At 32.3% G+C, this 23,876-nt stretch overlaps 1 protein-coding gene and 1 long non-coding RNA gene across 4 annotated transcripts; both read left to right on the forward strand.

Annotated features, from left to right (window-relative positions):
- Positions 1-1,128: 1,128 nt before the first annotated feature.
- On the forward strand, positions 1,129-8,407 carry LOC113716320 (probable RNA helicase SDE3). 3 transcript variants are annotated; one of them, XM_027240604.2, is made up of 5 exons: positions 1,129-1,372; positions 2,604-2,716; positions 3,126-4,068; positions 6,110-6,331; positions 7,310-8,407. In XM_027240604.2, the coding sequence occupies exons 3-5, from the start codon at positions 3,148-3,150 to the stop codon at positions 8,270-8,272; spliced, it is 2,106 nt and encodes a 701-aa protein (XP_027096405.1). In that variant the 5' UTR covers positions 1,129-1,372; positions 2,604-2,716; positions 3,126-3,147; the 3' UTR covers positions 8,273-8,407. The 3 variants fall into 3 exon arrangements, with proteins under 3 accessions (XP_027096405.1, XP_027096406.1, XP_027096404.1); XM_027240605.2 differs by lacking the exon at positions 2,604-2,716; XM_027240603.2 differs by lacking the exon at positions 1,129-1,372 and having other exon boundaries at positions 1,391-2,716.
- Positions 8,408-14,845: 6,438 nt separating this feature from the next.
- On the forward strand, positions 14,846-18,761 carry LOC140016670 (uncharacterized). Its single transcript, XR_011822874.1, has 2 exons — positions 14,846-15,157; positions 18,506-18,761. It is a non-coding gene; the product is annotated as an uncharacterized lncRNA (long non-coding RNA).
- The last annotated feature ends 5,115 nt before the right edge of the window (positions 18,762-23,876 follow it).

Genomic DNA, 23,876 nt, shown 5'->3' on the forward strand with positions numbered 1-23,876 from the left:
ATTTTACTATTGTAATTGTCTTTACTTATAATTTTATTTATTTACACTATTAGAAAATTCAAGATAAATTGTATAGCATGGAAAACTAATATATGCCCATTACAATTAACAATTAGACTATTTAAAAAGATATTAGCAAACTAGAACTTTAAATTACTTAATATTTAAATGTATATCCAAAAAAATTAAGGTTACTAATATATTTATTTACTTTTTTATATATAGTTTATTAACCACTATGTTGTCATAATTTTAATTTGTTACTATTGCTCTTAAAAATTAATTTATTCTAAATTCTATACATATTGATTTAAATAATATATAAAGTAGTCTATGCACATAGATAATATACTTTGTTATAGCATAGATTTTATGATAATTACACGTACTACTTCCACTAACAAAAAGTAAAAAATATAGAAATAAATGAATAATAACTTTAAGAAGATTAAAATTAATATATAGATAATAATAGTAAAAAGAACAAAGTAGTTGATCACATGGGGGAAATTAAAAATATAAAGAAAAAGGATAAGTAGAAAAAGAGCAAGAAATGAGAAAAAAAGAAATAAAATAATAATTAATATGGAAGCAATACTTTTGTTCTAAAACATACAATAGGGGTAAAAAACTTATTTGCCGAGTTGAAGGGGGGCAAAGTGCAACTGAAAATAAAGTACAGGAAGGTTTAATTCTTTTAATCCTTTTACATATTATTATGTTAATATCTACATTTATTGTTTTAATATATACATATATTTTGCTAATATTCACATTCCACCCTACACGTATAATTGTCATAGAGACCCTGATATTACCACAGCAGGGTCGAATAAGCGGGATTATGGACAGATACGGTTGGCAATTTTATACGGTTGTTCAGTTAATGTACTTTTTATGCTATATGATATATGCTGTACTTTATATAATTTTATTACACTCATAAATTTTATTTATATACATCATATTATAGATACAGCACACTAACTGCGCCTAAAACTCCATTCTCGAATAAGTGAAGCGAGTATTGACTATTGGTAATAGGCCAATTAATCCCGACTGGAATGAGTGCGACTCTCCATTTACTTTATACCCGAATAATTGAAGCCTGTCGCCCTTGACCTCCAAGGCTCCAATCAAGTTCTTTGTGGAAAAACAAGAAGCCACAGTACTTTTTCCCCATGTACGTACGACCACACCTCCTACTGCCTACATCTACAGAAGATGTCCTTTACAATCCAAGCTTTTTGTCACACAGTCGTTAGATTATCCTTACTCTTCAGTCTTCACGGTACATAGCTGTTTCAGGGAAATCCACGCCACAAAGCTTTATTTCTCTGTTTGATCCCTCCACTTGAGCTAAAGCAACCAAGTAAGTTTTTGTGGTTAATCCTGTAAAACATGGAGTTTCTTCCCCGCCCCCCCCCCTTCTTGGAGAAGATTTCCTGTTTGAATTTTAGATATGTTGATATGGGTTTTATGTTGTTCGACATGGTTAATATAAATTTGTAATCAGATGCGATCATCTTCACTGAGGAATCTTTAGGTGAGTTTCAGAGTTCAGATAGTTCTTTTGCAGATTTTTCTATGGTACAAAGCTTATTAGCTTCGATTAATGGACCTCAATTCTTGGAGATTTCATCTTAGCTTAGTAGAGTCATTTTCAGGTACTCATATACTGTGAGAAATGACTAAATACTACGTATATACATGCATGCATGTGCAGATTAATTCTTATACAAAATATGCAGTGGTCTTTCAAGATATAACAATGATGTCTTTAGCAAGACAGATCATATTTTGAAGATTGCAGAAACATAATTTAAAAAATTTGTGCTTGTAAATAAGACTATTGAAATTTTTGGTGGCAAAAGAAAAATGTATGATTGCAATGTCTAATGCATAATGTGTTTTCAAAGTTTTGAAGGCAATGATTTAGTATCCAAATGTTTTCTTGGGTTGAAAATCATGATACAAGTAAGACTTTTACAATTCTTAGGGACAATTGAGACTTTTGACTTGGCCCCCTTGGTTTTCTATTTATTTTCCCCCATTTATTTTGATTTATTTATATCTCAATTATCTGGGAAAACCATCAGTTTTATTTTACTTGGTTATTATACCAAAAAATCAACTCATTTGGATACCGTTAAATCAATATGTAACATGTGGATATGTGTAGAAGCTGGGAAAATTGTGGTCAATCTAAAATTGCATGGCTGAATGGCAAAATGTTGTTCATTTAATTGTTTCTGAGTATAACTTATCCTAAGTATGTAGTAAATTGCTAAAGAAAAAGAAAAAGAAGAAAAATATAGTAATTTATTGGGGTATTTGATTCTTGAAAATAGCTTTTAAATTTTATTTTTCTTAGGTGAATGAAGGTCCATCTGCCATTTTTTACCACCTTCCTGTCCACGTTATAAATATTCTGGCACAGTTTTGACCACATAAACTTCAGCCATGTTCAGCTAAGTATTTTGCATTAGGCTCTGTCTGATAGTCATAGTCAAACACAAAACTTGAAATTTGTGTCGAGATTTAGCTTTTTCAGTAGACATTATGGTATACATATTTGTGTGATCCAACATGTCTTGCATTAGGAGTTTTTGGCAATGTGTTGAGGGATTGGTTCCCTTCTTCCTGTGTTTGTGCATATGGCGTGATACAAGGCTGTAATTGCTGGTTAGAGACTATTAGCTGGTGGTACCTTCAGGTAAGGACAGAGAAAGTACTCTCAGATGGCAGCTTGTTCTTTTTCTCTGTTCTTCTGTAATTCCTTAATTTAGTAACATGTCTATTTATATATTTCTTAGTATTTACATGGACCGCTTTCAGTACAGTGTATGAATATTATGGTAGTGAATTTCTGGTTTTAGAGTTAAATTTTGCAATCCATTCTGGTTCTTATATGCTAAAATCTCACACATAGAGTTTGTCATGTAATCAGAGATGAAACCTCACATGAGTTTAACACGTTATCATTTCTGTTCATAGATGCATTTTGGTGACAAAAATATGGTTTCTGGTTTGCTTTTCGCTTGTTCTGATTAAGTTAATTCAACCTGGCATTTACTCTGCTCTTGTTGATTGACATGCTAAATGTTTATAACATTTCTGAGCAGGACAGCAGTGAGATTTGGGAAAATGCTGGCGTTCCTCATTCATATATTGAAACGAATTTGTTGTGTTGAAGATGAAGAAAGGGAAATCAATCAATACCAGAATCTGAAGCAGAGCCACTATGATTTTCGGAGAGTTCCAATTATTGACTCTTTTCCAGGGTCTTGCAATTCTTTGGTGCAAACAACCACCCCCTCCAGAAGCAACGAAGTCTATAATGTCAACAAATCAAGGTCAACCTTTAATGAATATTTGGTTCCTAGTAAGCTATCTAGAAACGAGGTTAGTAAGTCTGTGACTAGCTCTACAAGTACTGGAATTGGTAACAAGAATCTGATAGTTGCATCTGAATCCACTTCACCTTCTTCCGTACACCATGCCAAGCAACCTTCCATTACTGCCGGGCCGAGTGAAGTACTGAAAAGCCCTGCTGAAATTACTCAGAACCGAAACAATTTATCATCTTCTATGGACCACAATCCTCAAATTTGCAAGAGAGACGCCACTATGCCAACTGAACAGAAATTGTCCCCTGGTGTATCTTCAGCTTCTTATAAATCATTTCCGTCTTCCACAAAATTGCCTCATTTACAATCCTCCAAGCTGTCACCATGTGAATCTGGGACCAAGAAGCTCCACTCATTCCTTGAAACAGATTCACCATCATCTTATACTAAGCTTGCTGACTCTTGCTCTCAAAAACCCCCTCCCTTGTCAACTAAGCCGGTCCTGTCTCTGGTGTCTACAAGCTCTATCAGTCTGCAGACAAAGACTAAGTATGTTTGGGTAGAAAAGGGTGTGTCATCCACATACGTGTTTCCAAAGGGTATTAGAGATTTGATTGAGAAAGACATTGTCCCAGGAGTCCTCAAGCAGCCTTTGTCTATGTCAACATACATGGATTACTTTCAGGCTCTGTTGTATGCTGAGGACTGTCACCTGGAGGTAATGGAATTCAGCAGTTTTCCTACTAAATTTTGAGCTAGTTTTAAATCCTGCTTCTTCTACATACCAATAACTTAGAGGCTGAATGTAGATATTCTTAAAAGATGGCTGTTTAGTACTTTTCTGATTTTGACTGTTGTCACATTCCCTTAGGAATCAAATGCATCTCAAAGGATAAAAATTGAATGACTTTGAAAATGTGTTGCATCTCAAGTATATAGTTTGCGTGGATTCTAAAGGTTCTATACTGCTCCTGTAGATTCACATTCTTTGTGTAGGTTTTTGGAATTTCCAGTAACTAGTAAGAGAATAAATGCTTACAGGCCTTGCAGACCAGATCTGTCAGTTTTAAAAATTTGAGGAAGACATCATAGTTTACAAGCCCTGTAAACAGACCTTGTCAGTTGTAATCCTTTTTGTATCTCAAGTATAGACTTATTATGGTAAATGAACTCTAGTCCTTTCAGCATAGTATGCTTGTTTCTTGGATCTCAAAGTGGGGTACTGTGTTGGACTTTTGTTTCTGGTTGTTGTAATTGCATATGTTGGCAGCTGGCAACTAGCTCTATGATTAGACATTTTTGATAATTCTGCATAAGCTTGCCCACAGTGACCAATTCTGTTTCAGCAATGTTTTAACTTATGCCTGCTTTGTGAATGGGGAATGTTTGTGTTCAGACTTCCACTTTTGACTTGCCTTATAAAGAATTGAGGTGAATAAAATTTTTTACTTACAAAATTTACTTGATTCTGACATCTAAGGTCATAAAAAACTGATGAAATTTTTCCTGTGCGTGTACACAAAGTGGATATCCTAAGAATTTTGAGTTTTAAACCTAACTTCAAAGAGGCACTTTAAATATTAATTTGACCAATCTGTCCAACTTATTTGATCTGCTTGTAGCATAGGTTAGTGATATATATGCTGAAGGTGCTTTTTACAGTTCCAGGGACCATCCCTCTCGGATACACACCAAGATATTATACTTGGCTTTTGAACCTTAGGTTGATTCACCTTCTAAACTTGGGAGAATGTGGCTTTTGCAATTTCAATTTTCTCTGGTTGTAGAGATTAATTTCACACATGTAATGGACATGAAACCTTCTTAATCAACCTTGCTCAAACTTATCTTTGTTACAAAATCCATGCTTAGACAAGTACAAAGCAGGATTCTGAAAATGTACTGCAATGGACCAGGGCAAACTTCAAAGTGCCCTGATACTGACAGAAAGATGGATTCTTGAGAATCAATGAATATCCTATCTGCAAGTCTATTCTTTTCATGCTTTAACAACTTCCAAGTTCCTAGAGAAATATGTTGCTGTAGCACTACAATTTGTCCTCTGACATGCACAAGTATCCACAATAATTTTTTTCAGATCTTTCAAAATGCTATTTACGTGTAGTGGATGTTTCACCATTCTTTGTGGCTTTACTCTCGACCTGGAATTCCTCTTTCAAAAGTTTTATGTCAATTTATACTTCAGGTTTCAGTATGCCATCCATTACTCTTTTGCATGTTTTATTATTAGTTCTTTCTGAAATCACTCAGGTGATTGGGAAGTATATGTATAACACTTTTCGCAAGTATTGTCATTGAAACAGTTTCACCAAGTTTACTGCAAGCTATAGACACTGACGAAAGCCTATTTATGAGGATTTACTTCATTTCTGACACATCAAGTGTCTACTAAAAATGTGGCTTTGCCATTTGTAGCGGAATTTGATTCTTTCTACTCAGTAATAATCTATGAAAGCTTATTCTCAAATATCAGTAAACAATGATCTGATGGAAAACTATAAGAAACATTCTCCTCAAATATCAGTAAACTTTCTACTTTACAGCTACAATGGAAGAAAACTCCCATTCGTATCTTGTATTTTCTTTTTGGACCTCATTAAGCTGAATCATTTGTTTTCTATTGATCAAGTATTTGTTACATTATTCATCATTACTTTATAATTTAGGCTTGCCAATTATATTGTGTGTTGTAAGAATTCAATTTTGCTGATACAGTATACTTTTGCATCATCTCACAGAAATGGGATGGATTTGAGGTGAAGAATGTCAATCTGGAGTTGCATGAAGCGTCAATATACATGAGAAAAAGAAAACATAAAACCTTGGAGGAATCTGACCTGAAAGATGAAAAGACCTTTGTTGCATTTGAAATTGACGAGATACCTGAAAGGAGGCCATTTTTGCTATCAAGAGATTTTGTTTCCGTACAGCCTTGTAGCAGGAAAATCGAGCCATTTCAGGTTAACTTTTAAAACTGCTATTATATTGTGGTGAAAATTCTGACTGCATAGGGCAAGTAGTTTCTGAAATTTTCTTAATGGAAGCTTTGAGTAAGTAGCTTCTTTCTAGTTGGAGTTATATTAAAATTAAAACACACATATTTACGTATACAATTATGTTTATCTGCAGAGTGAGTCGATTATATATGCAACCACCCTTGTTTAGACAAAAGTATGATCATTCAATGCCTACTTGACCATTTCAGAACGCTAAATAATTTGTCATGTTTTTAAGGCAACTCCTTGACAATTTTCACAAGAACCTCAAGTGAATTCAGTAATATCTGTAGTATCTAATTCTCCATGAGAAATAGTGCTGCTCGTAGATAAGCCATTTTTTATATACCATTCTAAGTGGTGATACCATAATAATATGAATTTGACTCTTGATTCTGCATAATTGAGATTTGTATTTTGGTTGTATCAACTCTATTCTAGCATGCATTAGGCCATTCTGTTCTCTCTATCTGCCATCACCATATGATCCTACTTAGGTTGAAGAGAAACAAAGTAAAATTTTGTGGAAAAATGACGGGTCCTTTTTGGCTACTACAAAATGGATAAGAACTTGCATTACATCTTTCAAAACATTGTTTAGATATTGAAGGAGAGAGCATTAGCGGATCTTTTATTAGTTGAGGGAAGGAAATCATAAAGAAAAGAGACTCCAATTCAAATGAATCTTAGTGCAGTGCAAGGTATTGTATCCACCCCGGTTCCGAGACATATATGAGTACACGTCTGACTGGTTTTTCTTCAACCAGGTGGTGTTATGGAAATAACCTACAAAGCTACTTGAATTGGTTAGTTTGACCTTTATATCAAAGAAGACATGCTCTGAAGTACTACTTGGATTGAACGCCTGTTTACTTGTCTTATCAAATTGCTTCTTGTCATCTGGTCATATTTCTTGCTGTAATCATGTTTACTCTGTTATAGGGTGTCATTTATCGTGTGGTAAAGAGCAACCTTGTGTTAGCTGAATTTGGAAAAAGTTTTTACTCTCAGCATCGCCCAGAGTGCAAATATGATGTAAAATTTTCATTTAATAGAGTTTGTTTGAAAAGGGCTCACCAAGCAATTGCAGATGTGTCATCTGCTTCATTCAGGAACTTTCTCTTTCCTGATTTACCACCAGAACATGAAGTTCTTTCTACACAGCGTGTGGACAACAGATATCAGAAAGCTAACTTCGCTGTTCATCAAATATTGAGGCTTCAGGGTGCACCTCCCTATCTCGTGGAGGGACCAATGTGTATTTCTGAAGGTGGTCATTTATCAAGAACTGGAGTGGTAATTGTAGAAGCAGCACGTCAGATTCTTCGCAGTGATCCATCGAAAAAGATTCTTCTGTGTGCACCTGTAAACAAAACATGTGATCTGCTCCTGAGAGGACTCAAGAAAGAGATGTCGGACTCTGATATATTTAGGGCCAATGCTGCATTCAGGGAGGTGGACGGGATTCCTGTGGATATATTACCCTCTTGTCTTTACGAGAGACAAACAGAGTGCTTTTCTTGTCCACCGCTTGAAGAGCTTCGAAAATTCAAGATAATTTTATCCACTTTCATGAGCAGTTTTCGGCTGCATAGTGAAGGAGTAAAGGCGGGACACTTCAGTCACATTTTCCTGGTTGATGCCTCATCTGCCACTGAACCAGAGACAATGATCCCTATAGCTAACTTTGCTAATGATAAAACCATTGTTGTGGTGACTGGTGCACCAAGAAACCGTTCTGGTTGGGTTCGCTCAAAAATTGCGAGACAGAATGGACTGATGATTTCATACTTTGAGAGGCTTCGCGAGAGGGAGCTGTACAAGAAACTTAATCCAGGGGTAATAATGCAGCTGGAAGACAACTCAAATGAAAGATTTAGGTCTCTACCAGCATTTGGGATATAAAATTACTTTGTTAATTGCAGACCAACTGGAGTTGTATATATTATGTTGGTAACGTGTGAAAGTTGTATTTTTACCAAACTGCCTTTTATAGCTAAACTGTTGGATTTCTATAGAATGTGCTAGTTTTTATTGGTCCGAGGAGTTGCATTTTCTTTTGGCTGGATGATAAGCGATAACCCTTTCTTCTACCTGTAAGAAGCAGCTGTTTATGATTACCAAAGTTTATTGGGATAATATCAGAATCCTCCCTTGAGATTTTTCTAATATCACTTGATACCCTTAAAGTTTTAAAAATATCACTTACCTCCTGTATTGATTGTAAAAAGACTATATTAACCATCATTTGATACATAATTCACATATCAAATAAATAGAGTTCAAAAATAAAAAATAAAAGAAATGAAAGTCACTTTCTTATCTTTTCTTTTTCTTCAACATTCTCTCTTATTCATTTTTTGGGTGACTATGCAATATTTCATTTGTAAATTATAACAAATTAGATTTTATTTATCTTTTATTTTTTATGATTTATTTGCTTATTTGAGTTGATTTTTATAATGATCAATACAATTTAAAGGTTTAGACACAAGTTGAGAAGAAATTGGGAAAAAAATATAAAGTTCATAAGAAATCGATTTTGAGCATATAGAGTTAAATTGGTGCAAATGTATTATTTTACAAATATCTTTTTTGTTTTTTAAATTTATATTTTTATGAGCTCTAGCATTATGATGTAGTAATACTACTAGATATTGTTTTTGAGGTGATGGTTTTTTTGAAGTAAACAAAGTGGTTCAGAAATATTTTTATTTAGCAAATAAAAGGGAATTTTAGGATTTTTAAAAATTTTGTTGTACAAATAACAAAAGTAAGGGAGGTAAGTGACATTTTTAAAACCTTAGATGTAGACACCAAATTTTTCTAAAAATTTTTTTTGTAGATTTTTATTGTATCTTTATATTATTGGTTAAGTAATATTTTTTATTTTTTGTGTTATTTTTGTAGGAAAAAGAAGAAGTAATGGGATTTTAAAATATTATTCATATTTTTAGCCCAATCCAAAAGAAAAAACCCAATCCAAAATTTCATCCAAAATCCAACCAAAAATTTCCCAAAATCCAAACAAAAATTCTCCAAAAGCCTAAGAACAAACCCAAGCAAAAAGCCTGAAGCAAAGAGGCCCTTTGGCCTAGTTTCAGTTTTAAAAAAAAAATTTTGTTACGAAACAACTAAAAGTGTGGATGTCCCTTTGTATTCTCAAAAGAATTAATTCATGATTTATGGCTACATTATGTATAGAAGTTACAATCCATAAATCTATTTATGTAGTGGAGAAACTGTTTCATGGGTTTCCTTATATTCTTGTAGTAGTGGGTGTTTAATAGAATTGATGTACCTTTAATCTTGTAGTACCTATATATGGAGGTACACTGACACCCTTTGTGAGTACTTTTATATTTTGTTGGAATATCAGGATATCATTCTCTATTTCTCTACTTCTTTCTCTAATATCTCTATTCATACTATAGTAGTTTATTAGTTTTACAACACGTTATTAGTACGAGTCTCTACTTTTGAGCAAAAGGTGAAAACGGAGACTCTACCTTGAACAAAAGTGAAACACAAGATTTTGCCGAAATTCTACCTGTAATTCTTCAAGTGACTGCTGAGAAGAAATAGATGTCCCCGTGGACTGGGTTAGCCAAAAAAAAAAAAAAAGAGAGAAAAAATGGATGTCAAATATTTGGGATTAAATAATGGTGATGATGACATTTGTCTCACTGATAATGCTACTACACACACTATATTGAAAAATAAAAAATATTTTTTTTATTTAAAAATGGGAGAAACAAATGTTAATACCATCAGTGGTAGTACAAAATTGATTGAAGGCTCCGGAAAAGCCACTCTATTTCTCCCTGAAGGGACTAAAATTATCGTAAATAATGCACTACTTTCTCCCAAGTCTCGAAAAAACTTATTGAGTTTTAAAGATATCCGTAAAAATGGATATCATATCGAGATAATGACTGAAACAAATAGTGAATTTTTATTAATCACGAGTATCATTTCTGGACAAAAATGCGTAGTAGAAAAATTATTTTCTTTTTCTTCTGGCTTATATTATGCACAAATTAGTGCAATTGAAATTCATCACCTAATAGACCAGAAGTCTACTCATCCCAATGATTTTATGGTTTGACATGATCATCGCGGACATCCTGGATCTATAATGATGAGACGAATAATTGATAATTCATATGGCCACTCATTGAAAAATCAAAAAGTATTAAAAACCAATGAATTCTCTTGTGTTGCTTGTTCTCAAGGGAAATTAGTTATTAGACCATCACAAGTTAAAGTTGGGAATGAATCCCCTACATTTCTAGAACGGATTCATGGTGATATATGTGGGTCTGTAGATCCATCATGTGAACCACTCTATTTCTCTTTTAAGGGAATAAAATTGTCGTAAATACTGCACTACTCTCTTCCAAATCTCGAAGAAACTTATTGAGTTTTAAAGATATCCGCGAAAATGGATATCATATCGAAACAATGACTGAGACAAATAATAAATTTTTATTCATCACGAGTATCATTTCTGGGCAAAAGTGCGTAGTAGAAAAATTATCTTCTTTTTCTTCTGGCTTATATTATGCACAAATTAGTGCAATTGAAATTCATCACCTAATAGACTAGAAGTCTACTCATCCCAATGATTTTATGGTTTGACATGATCATTTCGGACATCCTGGATCTATAATGATGAAACGAATAATTGAGAATTCACATGGCGACTCATTGAAAAATCAAAAAGTGTTAAAAATCAATGAATTCTCTTGTGTTGCTTGTTCTCAAGGGAAATTAGTTATTAGACCATCACAAGTTAAAGTTGAGACTGAATCCCCTACATTTCTAGAACGGATTCATGGTGATATATGTGGGCCTGCAGATCCACCATGTGAACCATTTCGATATTTTATGGTACTAATTGATGCATTAACTAGATGGTCACATGTATATTTATTATCTACTCGCAATCTGGCGTTTGCGAGATTGCTTGCTCAAATAATTAAATTACGAACACAATTTTCAGATTATCCAATAAAGAAAATTCGTCTAGATAATGCTGGTGAATATTCGTCACATGCTTTTGACAATTATTGTATGTCCATTAGAATAACTGTTGAACATCCTGTAATTTATATTCACACACAAAATGGTCTAGCCAAATCATTCATTAAATGATTACAATTAATTGCTAGACCATTGTTGATGAAATCTAAACTTCCTTCATCTGCTTGGGAACATGCTATATTACATGCAGCAACACTTGTGAGAATTAAACCGACAAGTTATTACTTATTCTCCCCTACAATTAACTTTTGGTTATGAGCTCAATATTTCTCATTTACAGATATTTGATTGTGCGGTTTATGTTCCAATTGCACCGCCCCAACGTCGTAAATTGGGCCCCCAAAGAAGATTAGAGATATATGTCAGCTATGAATCACCTTCAATCATTAAGTATATGGAACCATTAACAGGTGATTTATTTACTGCGAGATTTGTAGATTGTCATTTTGATGAATCACATTTTTTGACATTAGGGGAAGATAAAAATCAACCGAAAAAGGAAATTACTTGAAAAATATCATTGAATTTCCTTGATTCTCTTACTAAAGAATGTGAATTAGAAATTCAAAAGATTATACATTTGCAAAAAATTATAAATCAATTACCGAATGCATTTAATGACTCCAGAAGAGTTACTAATTCACATATAACTGCTGAAAATGCTCCGATTAAAATCAATGTCCTTGAAGGACAAATTACAAGTGCTAATGAGTGTAAACCATGCCTGAAACGTGGGAGATCTCTTAGTTCCAAAGATAAAAATTCTCGAAAGAAAAGAGAAGTAGATGAATCAACAATTAGTGACAAAATTCAACCTCCTAAAGAGGTTGCTCCTAAAGAGCCAATTCTTGAAAAAAATGAAATTATAGAAAATTCAATAAATTTTGTCACTTCAAGGAAAAATTGGAAACGAAAAGAAATAATTATTGATAGTATTTTTGCATATAATGTAGCATTTGATATTATGGCAGAGGACGAGGATCATGAGCCTAGATCGGTTGATGAATGTTGACGGAGAAATGATTGGCCAAAATGGAAAGATGTGATCCAATCTGAATTGGACTCACTGGATAAAAGAAAAGTTTTTGGACCTGTAGTCCAAATACCTAAAGGTATAAAATCAGAAGGATATAAATGAGTATTTGTGAGAAAAAAATGAGAAAAATAAAATTGTAAAATATAAAGCAAGACTTGTAGCCCAAGAATTTTCACAAAGGTCTGGATTTGATTACGATGAAACGTATTCACCTGTAGTGGATACTATCACATTTAGATATCTTGTGAGTTTTGCAGTACATGAAAAACTAGATATGCGTCTAATGAACGTCGTTACTGCATATTTATATGAAAATCTTGAAAATGATATTTATATGAGAATCTCCGAAGGATTCAACATGCCTGAAGCATGCAAATCAAATCTTAAAAATATTTATTCTATTAAATTACAAAGGTTTTTGTATGGGTTCAAACAATCTGAACGTATATGGTATAACCGTCTCAATGAATATCTAACTAAAGAAGGTTATACCAATGATTCAATATGTCCATGTGTTTTTGTCAAGAAAAATAGATCAAATTTTGTGATAATTGCTGTATATGTTGATGATCTAAATTTGATTGAAACTCCTGAAAAGATTCAAAATAGTGTTGAATATATAAAGAAAGAATTTGAGATCAAAGATTTTAGAAAGACAAATTCTACCTTAATTTACAAATTGAGCATTTGAAAGGTGGAATTTTTGTCTACCAAACTGCTTATACCCGGAAGGCATTAAAGCGATTTTATATGGATAAGGCACATACATTAAGTACTCCAATGGTCGTCAGATCATTAGATCCTAATAAGAATCCTTTTAGATCACGAGAGAAAAATGAAGAGATGTTTAGTCCTGAAATACCATATCTCGGTGCAATTGGTGCACTAATGTATCTTGCTAATTGTACAAGACTTGATATATCATTTGCAGCAAATTTATTAGTAAGATTTAGTTCCTCGCCCACAAGACGACATTGAAATGGTATTAAACATATTTTTTGCTATCTCCAAGAAACAATTGATTTTGGTTTATTTTATTCAAATAAATTCAAACCTGAATTGGTTGGTTATGTTGATGCTGGGTATTTATCTAACCCGCATAAAGCAAGATTTCAGACTGGTTATCTATTTACATATGGATGTACAGCTATTTCTTGGCGATCTACAAAACAATCGTTAGCTGCCACTTCATCGAATCATGTTGAAATAATAGCAATTCATGAAGCCAGTCGAGAATATGTTTGGTTAAGATCAATGACCCACTATATTCGGAAGAGTTGTGGGTTATCCTCCGAAAAAAAAATCCTCCAACTATATTATATGAAAATAATGCAGCTTGTATAGCCCAATTGAAAGGAAAATATATTAAAGGAGATAGAACGAAACATATTTCACCAAAATTCTTTTTTACTCATGATTTGCAAAAGAATGGTGAAATTGACGTGCAACAAATTTGATCAGATAATAATTTGACAGATTTATTTACTAAAGCATTGCCAACTACAATATTCGAGAAATTAGTGAACAATATTGGAATGCGACGATTAAAAGATCTCAAATGATATTTGTATCAGAGGGAGAAATTAATACACAAGAATAGTGTACTTTTTTTCCTTCACAAGGGTTTTTGTCTCGATGGATTTTTCCCTGGTAAGGTTTTAACGAGGCATATTCTTTGTGTAATGGACGTCCAAGGGGGAATGTTATGAAACAACTAAAAGTGTTTATGTCCCTTTGTATTCTCAAGAGGATTAATTCATGATTTATGGTTATATTATGTATAGAAATTACAATCTATAAATCTATTTATGTATTGAAGAAACCGTTTAATAAGTTTTTTCATATTCTTGTAATAGTGGGTGTTTAATAGAATTGATATACCTTTAATCTTGTAAAACCTATATATAGAGGTACATTGACACCCTTTGTGAGTACTTTTGTATTTTGTTGGAATATCAGGATATCATTCTCTATTTCTCTACTTTTTTCTCTAATATCTTCATTCATACTATAGTAGTTTATTAGTTTTACAACATTTTTTGCTGCTTTACGCACGCATGCTGCGAACCAACATGCAGTACAGAGGGGCAGCTGGTTATTTGGCAACCTAAATTCGATTTTGCTTCTTATTTTCTGTCCCCTCCCCCCCCCCCCCCCCCCTCACAAAGATTAGCAAGTATTTGGACACATCATCATCAAGAAACCATCAAGAAATAGATGGAAAAATGGATCCAATGAACCAAAAAAGCCACATAACCCATTTTCTTTAAAATCTCAACCATTCATCTTAGGTTATAGGCTTTTTTGTCCCATATAAATAGAAGATAATGCAGCTTTAAGGAGGAGGGAGGAAGGAAAAACAACAAAAAAAGAGAAAAATAAAAAAGAAAAACAAAGGAAAGAAAGAAAATTTTTTTTGGGAAAATTTTTAGAAACAGGCTGGTTTTTCAGCCCCCTTTAGATGGGATTTTCTCCGTCGATTAGGCTTCATTTTGGGGAGATTTTGATTTCTGCACAAACTAGGATATTAATAGAGCAAGTTTCATTTAGAAAAGTTTCGAAAAAAAACCTCAAAAAATCCATAGAATTAAGCCCTCAAAGTTGCTACTTTACTTCACCGGCGTTTTCTACAAATTCCATTCGAAGCTTCATCAAATCCGCTTCCATTCCCGTTTCCTGGCTTCAATCCTGTCCAAAATCATCTTCAGGTACTTCCACGAATTTTCCTTGTTTGATTCGATGTTTAAGCAAAAGATTTGAGGCTGTTCATGCAAGTTTCTGTTCAAGAAAGCTAGATCTTTATCTTACATGATTTTTTAACTTTTTGGACCTTGTTTGATGTTTGATTGAATCCAGAACATTTCCACTTTCCAGCGGGTCAACCCACCGAAAGTTTCTTGCTATTTTCTCTTCTGTTTTTGCTCCAATTATTTTGGTTTTGTTTTATTATGTTTGATTTATTAGGGAATAAATTGGGTGTGTGTTTTTGGATCTAGAAACCCACTTGGGATTTTCGGTGACATGTTTCTATGCCAACCCAATGCCACCAATAATATTGCGTCAAGTGTCTTGTTATTATTTACACTTGTGTTAAACCAAACCAAGTTGAATTATTAGAAAATTAAAGTGTAAATAATAACAAAACACTTGGCGCAATACTATTGGTGACATTGGGTTGGCATAGAAAACATGTTACCGAGAATCCCAAGTGCTAGAAACCACGCCAACAATTTATTTTTGTTTGGGTTTGTATATGGGCTTAGATCCTTAAACCAACTTTTTTTTTTATTTGGTTTGATAAAATTAGTGGGCTAGCCTTTTTGTTAATAGAAATAATCTCTTTTTGTTGTTTTTGGCCCAATGGGTTAAGGCCCCAAAAGAAAATAGAACTGGCCCAAGACTTGTTTTCTGATAAAATCAGAAACGAAATTTTGCAATTTGGTCCTTAATCTTTTAAGTAGTTCCATTGTGACCCTAAAATTTTGAATTTCTTTCAATTAGATTCTTAATTTAATTACATTTCGATCCACAAACTTTATCTTTATTCAATTTTGACATCTAATTTTTTAAAAATTATAATTTAATACCAAAAACTTCTCAATTTTTTTGCAATTAGGTCCCTAATTTTTTATCTCTTAATTACAATCGTTTATCTCCTTTAATTGTTAATCATGCTTTATTTAATTAGTGAATTTTAGAAATTTTATGTTTAGTTATATTTCTTTAAAATAATAAAATGAATTTGCTATATATTTATATTTTCTTTTAAATTATTAATTAAATTGGTGTCTTAACTATTTTGTTAGTTTTGAAGTGTAAATAAGATAAACTCTACTGCATTTAGCCATTACTTCAAGGGAGGTACCCTCTATTATTTTTTGTTAATATCTTTTTTATGTGCTTCTATTGCATGTTTTAAATACTTTTTCTTTTATTTACTCATTTTATTCATTTTAAGCTTTCAATTATTTAAGTTTGATATTTATTTGGGAGGCATTTAAATGTGAAGTTGTAATAGATAGGTCTTCCCTTTTTGCCCAAGAAAATGTATTTAAATAGACAAATGTAATAGATAGGTTTATTATTCTCAAAAATTCCCCTTCTAGATTGTAGTTAGGGTCCCCAATATAATAGTTAGTTTTTATTTGCTTGCATGCTTGTGTGTTTATGTGTTTATTCGCTTTCTCTAGGGTTTTGCATCTAGATATAATGCCTATGTACTATGTGCTCTACATGCTTTATGTGTCTATTCGCTTTAATTATGTTTTACATACTTTATTTATTTATAATAAATGCATGATGTCACTACACTAGTCCAATACTAGTTGTGACTTTTCTCCTCAATTTCTTACTAGTCCAATGTTAGTGAAAACTTGTAGAAATGGACTAATCCAATACTAGACTCTTTAGACCATCGATATGCTAGATTCATGATTTTGTGTGACATTTATCGCTTCTCACATATATTTTTTTTATTTTTAGGATTTTTTTCATCATTTGCATGATATTTTTCCTACTATTATTCTCTTACCCTCTATGTGTTTAAACCATATCATTTAAAATTGCATCTCATTTTAGGAAATTAGAAGTAAACTAGTTCATTTGCTTGTTTAGAATAGAAGAGTCACCCTTCGAATATGGGAAATGAACGAGCATGACTTTTTAATCTTAGCACGCTATCACCCCTTTATAAGAAAGAAAATTAAGTCACGAATTTTAGTCTCTCATACTTGTTATATTGCATTCCCTCTTCTAGTCATATATATTTATCTATATATTATAATTTTTTTTGAGTCTCATCTTTTGCAAATTCATGACCTCTTCAAGAGATCATTTTTGAGATTCACAATGAATGTAATTTGTACCAATTAAACTTTAAAGAGCTATTTCGTCTCTCTCGATATCCTCTAAGTTTAAGTTTGCATCCATATAGAAGAATCTAAAATGTGATAAGTTTTATAGATTAGATTAGGAAAATTTTTGACAAAATTTTACAACTCACTTTGGTTAAGTTGAAAGTGTGCCTTAGATCAAAATCTTTGCTTTCCCTTTTTTCAACCGTGACTCGCAAACTCTTTTCTTTTATTTTCGGAAACCTGGAGTCGTCTAAAAAGGTTTTATTTACTTCTTTTCATTTTCAAAAATTTTGGATGACTTAGTATACCTAAACTCGATACCAAATGGTGACTCTATTTTTTTCTAAAAACCCATTTTAGACTACTATTTTGGATCCAAAACGTCTCCATTTATATGTCCCATTTTTATGCCCTTTTTCATTATTTTCAAAAATAAAATCAAAAATTCATTTTTAACTTTCATTCATTTTTATTTCAAAAATAGGGTGCGACATTAGGGGTGCCCAGTGATATTAAGAGAAATCTCAAGAGAGGCTTCTGATATTATCCAAAGTTTTGCTTCTGGCTAGAACTATTTCAACTTGCTTGTGTGTGTGTGTGTTTTAAATATATAGTTCAGTTGAGCGTATTAATGTGTAGCACATGTATGATTAGATCCGTATTCCCTCACAGTCCCCCCCCCCTCCCACAACAACCCTCCTCTTCCCCTTCCCCTTTATACTCCTCCAGAATAATAATCAAGAACCAATTCAATGTTAAGTATCCATTTATTGTTTGATTTTGCTTTTCTTTGATAGCAATAGCATCAGTTAACAATTTTTTTTTGTTTTCGATAAAATGTTTTTCTCTTTTTTTTTTTGTTACTTAGCTTATATCTTTACGTGAAAAACAAATTTACTTTGGTTTTCATTTTCTTGAAAAGAAAGAACAGTGGATTCCTTTTCTTTTGAAGTTGTATAAAATTTCCTTACTTTCATGATTTTCAATTTATGCCTTTTGGTTACATTTGCAATTAGTTACCCAAAAATCCTTTAAGGAAAATTATAAGACTTTAATACTTCAAAATTTTTGTCTTATTCTTTAGATTCTAATGAAGTATTTTTTTTTTCAATATTTTGAATACTCCGGTTTACTTTCTTCTCCTTCTTTTTTTTTTTTTTTGGTCAAACACCGGTTAACTTTCTTTGCTTCTGATTCAAGGCGTGTCGACAAGGACGTGATAACGTACAGCCCAAACTCCTAAGGCTTTTGAAAACTTCTAGAAGGTCCTGGAAAAGCTTTTACTCGTTTGCTGGGGAGCAGCAAGAAATATTAGGCTGCTGCTGACCTTTATTCGTCGTGCATGATGCATGGTCGCTAATTAAGTGGATGTGAACTATAACCGTTTAATTCGGGGAAATTTCTAAATTCTACCTGGTGCATCATTAATCTTGGTCGTTGGCCAATTAATTCTTCATCTTCATTTATGCTATGTTTTCATACTCGAACCGGCTATCAACTCAGTCGAACTCAGGCGCATCAGGATCAAAGGGTTGAATCGGATTCGATCGAGGGTCAAATTAGATAACGTCATAAATACATACATACATATATATATATATATATATATATATATATATATATATATATATTCATTTCTCTGCAAACCAAATTTACAAAATATAACAAAATACCCATCTACAACTCATTAACAACGATCCAAATTCATATCCAATTCACCAAATTCATCCTTAACTCTCAAAATTCACAAAATAAAAATCTCATACATGTTCGATCCATGACACATATAAATCTAAATAAATCCAAAATAGACCTTGATGTTGATTCTTCATTTGTTGGCGTGGAACGTGAATCCAAACCTTTCATTGTCCTGTAAGTCCATAAACATTGAAACAGTCCAGTGACTTTAAAAAAAAAAAAAAAAAGTAAAGTAATGTAGGAAAATTTAGAAGGCAAATGTGTGTCGAGATGTAGAAGAAAAAAATCTCAGTTACTGTGCAATCTAAAGAGTCTCTTGGCTTGAAAATCAGTGAGAAAGGAAGAAATCAGGCTCAAAAGTCATACCAGCTCACACCCCCAGGTTAACGATGAACCTAACTAAATATGAAGTCCGAACCCCCCATGTTTGATCAGCACAACATCTGATTTCTATCCTTTTAATCAATGAGCTGAATTTTCTTCTTAAAAGGCATCTAAACTTTAAATGCCAAATCACGAAAGTTAACAATTTCTTCATACTGCATGACCATCATACATAGGAGAAAGATATTAACCAAACACTGTCACAATTTCATCATATTGTCTCTTTCCTACGCATAAATTTTTTACCCAACATGCCTAATTTATTGACCAAACACTGTCACTTCATAATTCCATGAATATACAACAAAAACATGACTCAGATCCCATTTGGGGTTGTACTAGCTTTTTAAAAAGTACTTCCATAGTAGATTTTTAATAAAAGTACTTTTCAATTACTTATGTGCTTTTAAATATATTGTTTGGAGACGTAGTTCAATAAGTACTTATTGTATTGAATAATGTGTAATTTAAAAATTTTTGAAAGTATTTATCTCTTTAATTGATTCATAATATCTAATAAAATGATTAAATTTGATGTTTTATTTTTTAAATCACAAAAGCTACTCTAAGACCACATTTGGGGTTGCAGTGTTTTTGGTAGAAAAGTACTTTTAAATGATAAAAGTACCTTTAAAGCATTTGGTAAACATCATCCCATAAAATTAGGAGTAGAGTTTTTAGTGTTTAAAACACTTTTAGCAAAAGTTTAATTTTGGTGCTTTTAGAGTAGTTTTTGTGATTTAAAAAATAAAATATCAAATTTAATCATCTTATCTAATTTTATGAATCAAATAAAGAGATAAACACTTTTAAAAATTTTCAAATTACATATTATCTAATACAATAAGTACTTATTAAATTATATCTCCAAACAATATATTTAAAGCATTTAAACAGTTAAAAAGTACTTTTATTAAAAACTCTACTATGGAAGTACTTTTTAATAAGCTAGTACAACCCCAAACGGGCCCTACAAGTATCAAATTTGATCTTTTGCTAAAAGTACTTTTAACACTAAAAACTCTACTTTGAATTTTATAGGATGATGTTCACTAAACACTTTAAAAGTATTTTTACTACCTAAAAGTATTTTTTTATCAAAAGTACCGCAACCCCAAATGCGGCCTTAGTCATTTTTTCCCATCATTCTTGTTACATGACGTATCTTGTTTGCATGTTTATGTTAATTCAATTAAGCCTAGAGTTGTAAATGAGTTGAATCGAATAAAGTATCTTATGTTTGAATTCTACTCGTTAAACGATTCGAACAAGGTTCGTGTTCATTCGCTAACTTTCGAACTCCAAACCTGTGTTTGTGTTCGGCTGATTAAGCAAAATTCGAGTTTATGTTCGACTTGTTTAACATAAATGATCCGTCTGCAGACAGGTTCGAAAAGCTCGTATCTAGATCGATTTTTTAAAGCCCTAAATATGCCATACAAATCATTAATCATTCTCAAAAATAATTAAAGCACTAAATGGCTAAATTCCATTATTCACTAACTACATAATCAACATTCACATAAAAACAACAAATAAAACAAAGCAATTTGTCCTCCAAATATAAAAGTCCAGTCATAAGACAAGTACAAATTAGCATCCACTTCACAATTTAACTGCTACTACATCCAATTTATCTATCCACCTGAATGCTTCAGCCACGGCAAAGAACATGGAGTAGCAGGACCAAATTCATTGCAGTTGAAAGACTTAGGTGGCATAAGGCATGCGAATTTTTCAATAGATTAAGGGTGCACGGTTGCATTCATTCTATTTTGGCGGCTAATTGACTTCTACTTGAGCCTGAGAGCCTCCCCTCAACAGGAATATTTTGCTTTTAGCTCGTTCAAATAAGACTTTTTTTCTAAAATTATTGGTCGACATCTCAAATAAAGATTAAGTAGCTACTTTACTCCGTGCTCTCAAAAACCTGCTTTACAGAAAAATAGCATGTGAATTCATAATTTCATGGTGACAAACATATGTACTATGAATTACATCAAGTAAAAGGTAAATACGAAGTATTTGTAAGAAACAGGATGGCAAGGACTGAGCAATAAACTTTTTCCTTGTTACACTATGTAAAAACGGAATGTCAAGGACCAAGCGAGAAACATTTTCCTTTCACATTTTTGTGAGAACGAGATGACAAGGACTAGACCAAAACTATTTTCCTTTTACAAATTGTAAAATGGTTTGGAAAGGGCATATTATTTTTTAACGAAGTGCTGTTGCTTTTCTCCTACACACTAGCTTCTTAAAGACTGAATGTGTGGATTACATTGATTAATTAGCCAACTTTTCCTATAAGTAAATCAATTCTTAAAGAATGAGTATTTTCTCCACTGTCTTCGGATTTGATTCTCGTACTTTACGATTGGAGGCTTGAAAATTGAAACTCAGATCATCACAAAAAAACGTGTCAAATTGTGCATGCGACCAAACATGCTGTCCCCCACTGTCGGTAGTCAGAGGACGGTTTCGTCTAGGAAATGGTGCAACCGTCCCTGAACGATTAATGGCCCTGATTTGGCCTCAAAAATTTGTGCGGCTGAAATTACAAGTTGTAACTCGATTTCCACGCCATGTGTGGATCCCACAAAAATTTGCTCTAAAGTTACGCGATGTGCAAAAAAAATAACACGATGTACAAAGAAAGTTACGCGCAGTTAATAATGACCAAAACTGCTTGGGACGGTTGCACCGTGCCCCGAGTCCGTTACGTCTACGGTAGAAAGTTCACTTTTCTGCCCATAGTAGGCAGAAGCAATGCAAGGAGGCCAACTGTGCTTTGTGGGAGCGCAAAAAGCAGGATATCTGGGCACAGTGGCAAAGTCGGTGAAAAATATAATATATTTTAAAATCACAATAAAAGTCTTTTTAAAAATTTGTTCATCATCTAATGCCCAATACTTATATTTGATAAATTAAAATAGTTAATTAAATATTATAACATAAGATAAACAACTATATGTGATTGAGTTGATTGAATAATATTTTCTTTTTCTTTTTTTTGGCATTTCAACTAGTTGTCAATTAAGTTTCAATTGAAATAAAAATTTTATAATTATTTAAATTATTCAATAAAATTATCAATTTAAGATGAACACAAAAATAAATACATTAAGTTGTATTATTGAAATATTTGATTTACTATGAAGGAAAGACAAGAAGAAATAGCAAGAAATTTTTTAAAATTCATGTGAATCCTTTATATTGTTAATCGCCTTTATTTGTTATTGTAATCACAATGCCTAACCATAACCGATTGAAATTCATATCCACAAGTCGTACAACAATTTGTGTTATACTGTTTACAATTAAATTTACTATATACTCAAATTAAAATTCTCTTTTTTTTTTACTAAATTTTCTTTTACATATGATTTATGTGTTATCATTTATTTGTAATTAATTTAACGAAAAGATGCTCTTTAGGCTAAATAATATGTTTTGACAATGTGGGTTACTTTTAAGTATTTTAATGAGATTTAGAACACATTTTTTATGCATTTAATCTAATTCACATTTATTAATGATCCACGACCATACATATTGATAGATCGAATTGCTATTTATTTGCTGAATAGACAGATTGATTGAAAAAATCATGACTATAGTTAACAATAAAACACTCTGAAAAGACCACATACGACGAAGCGTATAACTTGTACAAATCTTTCCATTTTCTAAGTCGATCCGATCCATTCATTCGTAGAGCTATTCACTCGATCGCAGACATTTCTGGAACACCTCTAACAGAGGGACAAGTAGTCAATTTTTATTTCATTTGAAATATAATTATTTAAAACTTAAGGGACCGTATTGATTAAATTTTCAAATATTAGGAAAAAAAAATAAAAAGTCAAACTTTTGACTAATTCTAACTTGATTTTGACCGTTAGGAGTTTTCTATTAGTTGCCTTAAATTTGCACTAAAATAAAAATTTTGGGACATTTATTTTGGTCAAAATATCAGAAACTAGTTTAACTCATAGACCAAATCATGGGGAACCAAAATTGCACATCTTCCTTTATTTTAATCATGTTTGATATCCCAACTCTTCCTTTTATATTTATGCTTCAATTATTTCAAATATCAAACTAAATTAAAAAGTAAAAACTACCACAATATTTATTTGGACATGTACAAAATTTAGTAAAATAATGTTGAAAATTTCACCAAATTTCTGTTACAACAATTTCATCTATCTTTCTGTACCTTTGTTTTCCACATTTATTTGACATTCACTTTTTCGCTCTTCACTTTTCATTGGGATCCACATCTTCATTGGAGTGTTCACAGAATATTTTCTAAGTAATGAATATTAGATGATGAACAAATTTTTAAGAAAGCTTTTATTATAATTTTAAAATGTATTGCAGTGCCCGGTACATTATTTCTCTTTCGATCTTTGTGCGTCCCCACAGAACACAGTTGGCCTCGTTGCATTGCTCTGCCCACGGCTTTCCACCGTAGACGTAACCG

Source organism: Coffea arabica, chromosome 11c (genome assembly GCF_036785885.1).
Source record: "Coffea arabica cultivar ET-39 chromosome 11c, Coffea Arabica ET-39 HiFi, whole genome shotgun sequence".
NCBI classification, from domain to species: domain Eukaryota; kingdom Viridiplantae; phylum Streptophyta; class Magnoliopsida; order Gentianales; family Rubiaceae; genus Coffea; species Coffea arabica.

Bases quoted from the DNA above. Each gene is read 5' to 3' on its own strand.
- LOC113716320 (XM_027240604.2), top strand. From the start codon at position 3,148: ATGCTGGCGTTCCTCATTCATATATTGAAACGAATTTGTTGTGTTGAA. The intron at 4,069-6,109 runs GTAATGGAATTC...ATCATCTCACAG, and splicing joins CTGAGGACTGTCACCTGGAG to AAATGGGATGGATTTGAGGT. The intron at 6,332-7,309 runs GTTAACTTTTAA...ACTCTGTTATAG, and splicing joins GGAAAATCGAGCCATTTCAG to GGTGTCATTTATCGTGTGGT.